General features: G+C 46.5%; 1 protein-coding gene across 3 annotated transcripts in view; it reads right to left on the bottom strand.

The window, feature by feature from the left end:
• The window catches only part of STAC3 (SH3 and cysteine rich domain 3), a 141865-nt gene that overhangs the window by 53210 nt on the left and 76368 nt on the right, over positions 1-12287 (bottom strand). For all 3 annotated transcript variants that reach the window (XM_073663338.1, XM_073663340.1, XM_073663339.1), the window contains exons 3-4: positions 6134-6231; positions 2349-2430 (exon numbers count right to left, since the gene is read on the bottom strand). In XM_073663338.1, the coding sequence (XP_073519439.1) occupies positions 2349-2430; positions 6134-6231 (180 nt within the window). The remainder of the gene's footprint in view (positions 1-2348; positions 2431-6133; positions 6232-12287) is intronic.

The following is a 12287-nucleotide window of genomic DNA, read 5'->3' as shown; positions in this document are numbered from 1 at the left end:
AACATCTTTTTAGTGTTTTCGGTAGTTTCCTGAGCTTTTTTGAAGTTTTTGGCCATTGGCAGCTTTTTTAGGCATTTTCGCCAGCATTTTTGGAGCATAATTTTTTCTGCCATTTTTGTGATGATTTTTTCTTACCTCCACAATGAAGAAACCCTAGCTTTGTTCAAGCAGAAACATTTCTCCTTACCGAGAGTGACAAGCTAGGTCTGGCATGCCAGAGTGAGGCGACTAATATTTGTGATGTATGCTCCTCTGGGAAAATTAAATATACAAACTGCCTCTTCAGAGAAGAAGAGGACTGGAACTCTAGAGCCACCTATTGGAAGTAGCAATCCTAAAAGTCAATACTGACCTTTTATATGGGGGTGCATTATACTATATGAAGTGCAATGGAGGCACATTATACTATATGGAGGGTAATGGGGGTGCATTATACTATATGGATAGAAGGCAATAGGGGTGCATTATACTACATGGAGGGCAATGTGGGGGACATTATAATATTTGGAGGGCTATGTGGGGGCCATTACACTATATAGAGGGCTATGTGGGGTCCATTATACTGTTTGGGATCATTATAATATTTGGAGGACTATGTAGGTTCCATTATACTATTTGAAAGGCTATGTGGGGTCCATTATACTATGTGGGGGCAATTATAATATTTGGAGGACTATGTGGGGGCCATCATGCTATTTGGAGGGCTATGTGTGGGGCCATTATAATATTTGGAGGGCTACGTGGGAGTCTTTATACTTTTTGAAGGGCTATGTGGGGGGCATTATACAGTTTGGTGGGCCATGTGGGGCCATTATACTGTTTACAGGGCTATGTGGGGCCCATTATACTGTTTGGGATCATTATAATATTTGGAGGAATATGTGGGTTCCATTATTCTATTTGAAGGTCTATGTGGGGCCCATTATAGTATGTGGGAGCCATTATAATATTTGGAGGACTATGTGGGTGCCATCATACTATTTGGAGGGCTGTGTGTGCGACCATTATAATATTTGGAGGGCTATGTGGGAGCCTTGATACTTTATGAAGGGCTATGTGGGGGCCATTATACAGTTTGGAGGGCCATGTGGGGGGCATTATACTGTTTACAGGGCTATGTGGGGACCATTATACTGTTTGAAGGGCTATGTGGGGGCCATTATTCTGTTTGCAGGGCTATGTGGAGGGCATTATACTGTTTGCAGGGCTATGTGGGGGCCCATTTTACTGCTTACAGGGCTATGTGGGGGTATTATACTGTTTGCAGGGCTATGTGGGGGCCCATTTTACTGTTTGCAGGGCTATGTGTCAGTCCATTATACTCTTTGCAGGGCTATGTGGGGGTCCATCATAATGTTTGCAGGGTTAGTGGGGCCATTATACTATATTAGAGCAATTATACAGACAATGTTTGTGTGGGATCTATCATACTGTGTGGATGGATGTGTGGGGGACATTATGCTATTTGGAGGGCTGCGTGGGGGCTATTATACTGTTTGGAGGGCTAGTGGGGCCATCATACAGTGTGGAGGGTTGTGCTGGGGCCATCAAACTGTGTGGAGGGTTGTGTTGGGGCCATAATACTGTGTGGAGGGTTGTGTTGGGGCCATAATACTGTGTGGAGGGCTGTGTTGGGGTCACAGTGGGGGCATTATAATGTGTTGGGGTCACCATACTTTGCTGGGGGTACAGTAGGGTCATCATACTGTGTGTATGGAGGGTACTGTGGAGGAATTCACTGTGGGGTATCACACTGTGTTTGTGTGGAAATTTTTGTTGGCGTCATACTTTACTCGGGCAATGAAAGGGGAATCCTGGGATTTAATAGGAGGAAAATTACTTTGTCAGGGCTGCAAAGTTGTGAGATTTGTTCTTCTTTGACTCCGCCGAATATATTTATTTTCTTTAGGGGGAGGGGTATCCAAATCAGAATTTCTGCTATGGGACCGCATGATTTCTATGTACGCCCCTTTTGGGAACCAGTACACCTCTTAGTGTCATTCCCATCTATTTAAAAAAAAAACTGTTCTTTCCTCGCCGCTGCTCCCAGTGTCTCTTATTGTCTGCAGCACTTATGTTACAGCAGCAGCGCTGCAGCCAATAACTGAGCTCAGCGGCTCTGTCCGAATTGACAGCATGAGCCGCTCAGAGCCACTGAGCTCACTAATTGGCTACAGTGGTATCGACGTGACTTCAGTGTTGGAGACAATAACAGACCCAAGGAACAGCAGGAGAGACTTAACGCTGGACCTGGGAAGTGTGAGTAAGGAACAGTTTGTATTTTTTAAAAACAAGCTACTTGTTCATACAGTCATTTCTCAATTAAACAGTGAAAAGTACCAACTCACAAAAAGGCAGCAGTTCCTTCACGCACGCATATTGCTGATTACTGTACAGAGGGGAACTATATGCACGGCGGAATCCTGGGGGCTGAAAAAGAGAGAAAAAAAAGTTAATTTATTATCATTTAGATTTCAGTCTTATTTTGATAAATGTACATAGTGTGTAATAGATTCTGTCGTGAACTATCAACATTCTGACAATTGAAAGTTTTTGTAAGTAAAACTTTGGTACTTAACTATGCAGTTTGGTTTCTCAATTCCTGACAATATTCAGGATCGCTGCTTGATGTCAGTGAAGGGAAACAGTCCTGTTTACATTTGGAGGTTTTTAAAGAGGTCAAGCCGCACCTTTCATTTCCATATTGGACAATAAAGATGGTGCTGTACGCTGGATGAAAATTCCGGACATCCAACAGGTATTGTAGATTTCCGTGGTGGACCCTGTGCAAGAACAGTATATGGGCCCTTTGCAAGTCAATGACTCATTATAATGCACAATACAACCTGCTTTTGCAGTAGTAGTTGGTCCCCCATTACCTCTTGAGCCCATGTACAGCTGCACAGGGTACACCAATGATATGTCTGCCCTTGGTATATACGGTATATCCTTTTAATTAAAATAGGACACATGTGTGACATCTGCCAAGCGGCTAATTGTAACCAAGAAACTCCAAGAATGTAACAGCATCTCTCAACCCTGAAATAGAAATGAGTGGTGCTGCACAACTCCTTTGAAACATGTCTTCATTATGTTCAACTTTCACCGGTACAGAACACAACATTACTGGCCAGGTTTTCGATTGGGAATGGGACCCTGCCATTGATATTGATATCCTCCCATTGATATATCTCCAAATTATACAATTCATTCACTTAACTATATTGGACTACTGAAAAAGGAAACAGGTTTAACTACTTGGACAAAAGCCATCTCTTGGCCTTATCCATATGATTGTTTACCTGGAACCATTTCATAATCTATTACATCCTCACTTGGTTTGGTTGGATAGATTCAACTAGTTAGAGATACAACCTCCCAGCAGTAAGTTATTTGTAGATAAACGACCGTTCATTTACTGAATGGGCTAGAATCATATATACATTACACTCCTCAACAGCGAAATTCAAATACCAAGAACGAAAAGTCGTGGAATTATGGAAATCACAGGATGGATATAAATGTTAATGATATGTAAATGATTAAAAAATGGAAACAACATTTTTTAAACATCTCAATTTATTCAGTATCAAGTATTATCACCACGTGCAGAAATACAGGCACTTACACACCTTGGCTGCCATCAATTAGATTATTAATGGTTGTCTGAGGAATGTTCTGCCACAGTGCATGAACTTTGGCCCATCTGGCTCATAGCCCAATGTATTTTGAAGGCTTTTGTAAATATAGTTTGACACCTTAGGCTTTATACTGTATGTGACATCCAATTTCACTTGCAGTACAGAATGGATCAATCGTTGAACCAGTAGTGCTGCCAGTTCTCCAAAGTTCTCCCAAGAGCCATGTTTTAAAATGACAGCGCCAGGTTGCAAATTGCCCATGCTAATATGAGCAGCCTGCATGGCCTAAATGTGCGGCCATGGTCTGCAGCATCTTCTGAAGTGTACCCTATCAAGCACATCTGTGACATCATTGTCTGCAATTGCAAACGGAGCCGCCAGCAGCGGATCTTGATGACTTGTTTGCCCAAGTGCATTCAGGGTGGCAAAAACTTCCCCAACCATTAATAACCTCATTGATAGCAGGCAAGGCATGTACGAGCAGGTATTTCTGTGCATGGTGCTCATATTTGATACTAAACAAATTGAAATGTTTTAAAAATCTTGTTTCTATTTTTCATCATCTGCATATCATTAACATGTCTATCCATCCTGTGATTTCCATAATTCCACTTTTCCTTCTTGGGGTTAAAATTTCAATGTAGAGGAGTGTATGTAGGCAAGACAAAGGTTTCTGGAAAAGGAGTTAATGGGTTACCTCCCCTTTTAGGCCTGGATGAGACAGCCATAATAAAACTCGGGCCAGTCACGTTCCCAAATTACGAACATGACTGATTATGTGCGCAGGAGCTGCCTGTTATTGCCAATCACTAATGTGGTCTGTAAATCAGACCAAACTACTGTAGTGTTTGCTGAAACTTTTTTCACATGGATCTTCAGTTTTACAATACAAACTGTATGCATTATTAAAGGGAGTCAGTCAGCACAAAATGATTGTGCTAACCAAGTGTATCTCAGTGTACCCTTGATGTAGCCAAGCAGCTTAGTGCACCTTTTCAGAAACATGTTTTCCATTTATCTGTGTCCTCCTCTGTGTCCTGTAAAGCCAGAACTTTCATTTAAAGGGGTTATCCAGGACTATATAAAATTCTTTACTACGGGCCTAAGAACTAACATGAAGGTAGGTTTTAGCTACTTGCCTGTTCTCCCCAGCACAGATCGCTGCCGGCACCAACTGTCACTGACCGCTCCGGCCGGCTATTCTGAGGCTTCTACAGAAATCATGACAACCGAGCAGTGGATTCTCTTCTGTTCTGCTCTGTTGACAGGGCTTGACTGCCGATGTCATGATTGACAGCTGGCCCCTGGCTGCTTAACTGCGGGAAGCTGGCTGTCAATCAGCATGATGTCCACAGTCACTCCCCATCAACAGAGCAGTGCAGAAAAAGGGACCTCTCTGAGCCCAAAAAATAATGTAATCCTGGATAACCCCTGTAAAGCACCCCTCCAGAGTTTTTTTTTGCTTTTTTTCAGCGCTGTAGTAGCACTTTAAATGTAAATCCCCTGCCCCCGTTCTTATACTCATCTTCCGGAAAAGTCATCATTTTTCGGTGCCGCTCCAGTCCCGTGGCGCCTTCTTGTGCCTGTAACTTCTGACTGGCCGAAGTCAGAAGCTACAGTAACACACCATCACCGTCAAGAGCTCAATGCAAGTCTATGAGAGCCAGAACAAGGCCAGAACGAGACTCTCATAGAGATGTATTGAAAAGTGACCTCCAGCATGCTCCATGAAACACTGCAGCAGCCGGCAGGTCACTACTCGCCGGAGAACGACTGGAGCGACGCTGGAAAAAGATGAAGGTGGCAGCAGGTGAGTATGAGAGAGGGAGTAGGGGAATTACATATAAAGCACCACTCCAGCGGTGCAATAAAAAAAAATGGGATTGGAGCTTTAGTAACTGAGGGGAGAGCTAGATGCAAAACAAGCAGATGGGAAGGCGTACTGAACTGTTTGGCCACAATAAGCCTGCTCCAAGCACCTGTGCTTAGTTTGAATAGCCATTCTGTGCTGACAGAGTTCCTTTAAATAGATATCTTTATAAGTAGACCTGGATAAAATACAAATTTTAATATCAAGCAGGAAAAATTTCAAACATGATTATTCTGCAATACTAACATAGATTTTCATAGAAAGTACACCAACCAGATCAGGTCAAAGAGATCTATTTAAAAATGTATGCAGTTTGTGTTGGAAACGGTGATGACAGATCCTCTCTCAGCTGTTTACATCAATGGAAAAGCCAAATAGTAACAACTAGATATGGTAGAGACTAAAAATATCTGTTCTCTTAATGGAGAGTTCATGCCTTGGCCTTCGATCTCATTAGAAAATATTCCACATATTCTATATTCTATTTATTGCTTTTACAACCAAGTATTACTTTAGATGTTGATTTGGAAATCACTAAAAATAAAGTTGACATTTCCTGATGTTAGCAGGTAAATTATATAATACAATATAACAAAACTGTGAAAAAACTTCTAGAACTTACTATTTTGCCAAAACATTTCTGGAACTCGACATAGGACTGACAATGGTGATGAATGTTAGTCTTGCAGTTTTTGCATCTCAGTCCAAATTTGTTGTTTACTGCAAGTGAAATAAAAAGGAAATAATACAAAATATATTATCATTAATGTCTCTTTTCTACTTAATTTCTGCAAATAGGAAGTTATCTTGCAGCCTATAATGTGGCCAACAACGTCTAATATGCTTTTCTTCTGAAATGATAGCTTCACTTTTGGAACAGAACATTTTTTTTATACCCTAGTAGATCATCTGAGAATTTTGTGAGTAAACACATACTCAGACAGAATTAGTCAGTGACTCCAGCGCATCTTCCATGCCAATGAGTAATTGAGGTTGCTCAGACATTACAATGCCTCTGCTCTCCCATTAACAAGAATAGACAGCAGCAATAGGGAACATAAAAAAAATAGTCCAATTGCAAATGTTGCTATGCTGGGCAAGGCTGAAAACAATGACATTTGGAATAAATGGTGCTATAATAATAAATAATAATAATAATTTGTTATGGGCCTTGACCATAAAGAATGCTAGCAAAAAAACATGCTGTGACCACAAACAATATGATATTTTATCAGAGTAAGCAAAGTATACCTGGGCTAAAATCAGTAAAACGCAACCAGGACTCCCAGCTATCTGAGCTGAGCAAGCTCTATACCTGTCTAGCTAATGGTGTGGTAGATGGGAGGTCTACTTAGCTTCTGTTACCGAAGGGCTCAGATACACTTGGAGTCATGTCTGATCAGTGTGTTCATCAATAGGCTCTATACAGATATATCATTAATAATTATGCATATGACGCGCCCCCTGGGCCGTGGGGTAGCCGGAACCGGGCCGGTAGATGCTGGGGGTTGTAGTCACTGTGGCGGTGACCCAGTCCGTGACCCAGGGCGGTCAATCCAAGGGGAATTTGCATATATGGGTTTTTATAATGTCCGACTACGCCACCTGTGGAGTACGGCCAATGAGGACGCCGCTGCGGAACAGTCCTCTGAAGCTGGTGGTTGTGCAGCAATGATGGTATAACTCCCCACAGGAAGAGTTAGCTTCAGGGCAGTGTGTGTGGATGAGGGTGGTTATTGTGCAGGGAGTCAGTAATAAACACGGAGTCCATGGGATGCAGTCTCAGGTACTTTACTCACAGTTGTTTCATTCCAAGTCATCACTGCAGATCACGACTTCCCATGTCGTCCTGTGTTTACTCAGTGAGGGGCTCAGTCCACCCCCAGGTAGCTCCAGAGAACTTAGCAGGACCCCCTTCTGTGTGTCCTTTCTCTGGCCTTCTCCCTGCACCTCACACCTAGTGACTCCAATCAGGTACCCGTGGGCCTTGGCGGGCGACGTATGTTCCGTCCCCTGGGTCCTATGTGGCTACCTTCTCGGTGAGACTGGCGTGGACTTGTGGCTACAGGACTTAAAGTACTGCAGCCTCCGGTTTCTAGCTAACACTTGCAATCTTTCACTAGTTGAGGGATCCGGTTCCCTTCTTCTGGCCTGACCCTCTACCTCCTGGTAGCAGCGGGCATACGGGTGGCTTTCTGCACGGCCCGTACCCCTAGGGTCCCCTCTCTTCTACTCCTGGAGCCTTTCCTGCTCACTCTCCTCCTTGCTTCTCCTTCTCTTCAGACTTGGGCCTCACTGTCCAGGCCCGCTTCTGGAGCAGAGCTCATACAGAGCCTCTGCTCCTGTCACTTTCCTCCTCTGAGTGAACACTGATCTAAGATAGTTCCCTATTTTATACAGCTTCCTTTCAAGTGCTCCCAGGATCTACTTCCTCCACCCCATCCACTACATGGTTCCCCCTCTCTAGGTGGTTCCCCCCACTCCACCGCCGGAAATGTGGTATAGTGAATGCAGGTGTTAGGGTCCTGAGCTGTACTCCTTCCTTACCTGAGAGTGAGATACCACACCTCTGGGTGAGATGCAGTACCTCTGTGGCGACCGAACCCTTAGGGGCGCCACACATACATTTTACTTTTTAATTCAAAACTATTATCAGCCTAAAGGGTATGTCCATGTGGATAAAATTATTATTTTTTTTTAATTATAGTGGTTACCTTACAAAAATCGCAGTATATTTCATGCTGAAATCTTCATTCCTTTATACAATTTGCATCATGCATCTGGTTTCAAAGTTATCTCATATGTGAGTGTTTTTGCTAGTAATACATGCTGGATGAGTGTTATAAGCTGCTATCTTCATTAGCTCTGGTGCACGAGCACAGCGTCGTTCCTGTATTGACTTCTATTCTAATGCCCCTGTATAATCACCTTTAAAGGGGTTGTCCACTACTAAGACAACCCCTTCTCTATCACCATAGTTCCCCCATGTGAAATAATAGCAGCTATACTCACTTCTGGGGTGGGGACTGTTCCAGCGAATTTGGCACCTACTCTCCAGGGGTTCGTGTGACATTATGTTACGTCAGCCATGCAGCCATTCAGCGACTGCGTTCTTCTCCCTTCTTTTAGACACAACTGACACGTAGAAGAAGTGAGAGCTGCTGCTGCTCTATGACTTTCTTAGTTACATTTAAAGTAAGTGAGAGGAAAGTGGCCGCTGTTTGGCTGCAGGGCTTACATAACATAATTTCATGAGAGGGCAGAATAAAACAGTGACAGAGACCCTGATTTCAGAGACACGTCAATTATTTTTTTCTAGCAATAGTTCTCATAAAATCATACTAGTGGTGGAAGCCTTGAGTTGCTGTCATTGCATTTATGAGCAGATTGTCTTCCCACCTTCCTGAGGGTGATTGACAGCTTTCTCTCTATACTGCTCAAAGGGAGAGAGTTGCCAGTCAGCAGCAGACGAGCAGGGTAGCCAGTAGCTCAAGACCTATTAAGACTATTATGACTATTGCCACACATCATTGAGAGGACTTATCAGCTCACTGCGCTCAGCTTGCGCTGCAGCTAATAAATTGAGATTTTATGAAAACTGCTGAGAAAAAGTAACTATGTTGAGATCTCTGTCACTACTTTATACGGTCCTATGATAGATAGTATAAGCGTGATGAAAGACACCTTTAAGGGCAGATAGCTGGCAAAATTGCGGTGGGAGGTTTAATTTATATGGAAACATTGAGTATATCCAATAATAAAAATCTATTCCAAATATTTCTAAATAAATAATTTTTGTGTTAAAGTGAAGACAGAGCTAAGTCTGTGATAGTAGAAAAACTGATCTGCCATTCCCCATAAGAGTCTAGGTAGCTTTAGCTCCAAAACCTTGGCCAACCAGAAAATGCTAAATCTGGGCATTGGATACAGAGTAACTGTCATTTTAATTTTTATTTCCTAAATTAATAGTATGAAAATGATCAACTTTGCAATATATCTAATCAGAGAAATCTGCTTCTTTCTCTACCAGAACTGATCATTCATTCTCAAAATTCTCAATTCCTGGTAAAATCTGTATTCAGTGAGGACAGATTGTTACATTACTGAGATTGGAGATGGCAGCTGCTAATGATAAGATTCTATGTAGCTCCTCCCTCCTCCATCTACATGAAATCTTACCAGTAGCAGCTGCCATCTCCAATCTCAGTAATGGAACAATCTGTCTTCACTGATTGTAGGTACTTTTGCTGTAGGTACAATTGTAGCGCCCCGTGGGTTCGATCGCTACAGAGGTATTGCAGAGGTGTGATATCCCACTCCCGGGTAAGGATGGTGTGTGGACTGGGATTCAGTTAGCTGCATGCATCACATACACCCCATTTCCGGGGGACAGCTCAACGGTGCTCCCATTAGTACAGTAATGCAGGCACGACAGAACATGTCCCTGGCTGGAGTGGGGAGGAAAACCCAGTGATGTAGGAGCAGGAGGGGATGGTTTCTGGGCATAGGTAGGAGCCCATTGGTTGCAACTCACCTGGGCTCATACACAGAGAGGGAGGTATATAAGGTGGGCACCATCTTAGTTCTGGGACAGTGCAGAGAGTTGGAGAAGAGAAGAGGAGTTCAGCCAGAGAGGGCTGAAAGGGAGCTGTGGCTCAGTCTGGGCCCAGCTCCACGAGGCAGGCCTGGAGTGGAGGCCAGAGCCAGAGGAGAGGAACGGAAACAGAAAGGAACAGAAAGGAAAGTAAGAAGGAACAGAACACCAAGAGAGGCCCAGAGACACGAAGGCAGAAGGAACCCTAAGGACCCAGGAGATTGTGGGTGACGGGTTGGCAGAACAGGGTACCGGATCCCAAGTTGGTGGAGGCGACTAATCCTCAGCCAAGGACCGGCGGTCGTGACTATTTACTGGTGCGACCCCTCACTACACCTACTAGAAAGGCACACCACATAGGGTCAGGGAAGTGGACACCCAGCCTCCCAAGAGAAGACCCGAGGCAGCTGGACAGAAGTAGTGTCACTGGTGGGGCACGACTGACGAAAGGATAGAAGGGAGTCTTGTGCCACACTCCGGAATTACCTGGGGGTTGACCGAGCCCCCTGCCTGGTGGATGCAGCACGGCTCGGGCGGTCCTACCTGCGCACAAGTGACCTGGATGAGAACTGTGAGTAAAGAACCTGAACTGCAACATCTTGTCTCTGTGCTTTCTCACCGCATACAGCACTACTAGTGCTGGGACGCCCGCACCATCACCCCCACCATCTACTACACTGCCCTGGGGCTGCACTCTTCCCGTGGGGAGTTACACTACCTCAGCTGCATACACCATCAGCCCCAACGGTCTGCCTTGCAGCGGCGGTTCGCACTGACCGCAATCCACGGGTGGCGTAGTCGGACATTAAACCACAAAAACCCCATAAATAGACTGCCACTGGTTTGACCGCCCTGGGCCACGGGACCGGGTCGCCGCCACGGTGACTACAACCCCCAGCGTCCACAAATAGGGCCCGGTGCCGGGTTCCCCACGCGGCCCAGGGGGCGCGTCAACTTTTGGCGTAGTCGGCAGGATCGTTACCAACCCGCCGCAAACGGGTATTGCGCGCCTGAAGAGAAAGAGACTGTTTAATCGAAATTGTGTTGAAAAATGGCGCCCGCCCCAGCAGAACAGACGCCATAATGTGCGCGCCAAAAGACAGCAGGAAGCCACCTCACATCGTGGGCCAGGTCCCAGAATGGCGCCAAAGAAGGAGCCCGCCCCCAACAGCCATGAGTGCGGCTGTAGAGATGTCCATCAGCGTGGGGGGGCTGCCCCTGAAAGTGATTTTCAGCAGATGGCCCCAGGACCACCCCCAATGGGGGCGGACAGGAAAGAAAACCGTGGGGCAGGGTGCGGTCTGGATCAGTCTGGACAGACCGCACCCGGGAATGGAAGGAGCACCGCACCCCACCAACACCCTGGCCGGTAGCCTGCTGCAGGCTGAGCCACCATGCAGCCTAACAGAGTTGCTGGCACAGCTCCCCAGAGACCCGGAGCGTGCGCAAGCCGCGCTAGAAGACCTGGACCGGAGGATGGTCCGGGCGCAACGGGATGTGATCGCCGGGTGGAAGGAGGAGTTGGCCCGGCAAGCCGTGACCCGACCGCAGGAGGCACTACCACCGCCCAGCCGCACGCCTGCCTCCGAGGGCGGTGAAGGTGGACCGGAGTCCGGGGACGACGCCACGGAGGAGATCGCAACAACAGAGGCAGGTAACGGGGACGTCACCACCCCCAGCCCTGAAACCGCGAGCATACCTCAGCCTCCCTTTGCAAGGCCCGAAGCCCCGGGATCCACACCTGTCGCCACGCCTCCGCCGCTACCAGCTAGGCCTCAGGCTGCAAGCACTGCTGTCGCGCCCCGCACCGCGCCGTGCCCTTTAACCCCGGGCGCAATAAAGAGAGAGACTTCACAGGCCGGGTCGCAAGGCCTAGTGCACCTGGGCGCCACTGCCTCACGAGCGCCCCCTTCCTTGACGGTGCCACTCCCGGGCACGACCAACAGGCGACCACCGGCCTGGTCGCAAGGCCGAGTGCCCCCGGTCGCCGCTCCCCAACCGGGGCCCCCTGCCATACTGCCCCTGGGCGCGGATCTATTCACCCAGCACACCGGCCCGGATGGGCGGCCCCTGGTATGGCCGGCCGACCTGATCAGCAGCCGCCAATGGAGAGACCAGTCCCCGCGCGAACCCCTGATACCAGCTCCGGAGCCCAGAGAGATAAGCCATCCCTCACTGGAGG

Source organism: Phyllobates terribilis, unplaced genomic scaffold (assembly GCF_046119375.1).
Source record: "Phyllobates terribilis strain yellow unplaced genomic scaffold, ASM4611937v1 Scaffold_2__4_contigs__length_985480577, whole genome shotgun sequence".
Classification (NCBI taxonomy): domain Eukaryota; kingdom Metazoa; phylum Chordata; class Amphibia; order Anura; family Dendrobatidae; genus Phyllobates; species Phyllobates terribilis.
This window is presented reverse-complemented; position numbering and strand designations above follow the sequence as displayed.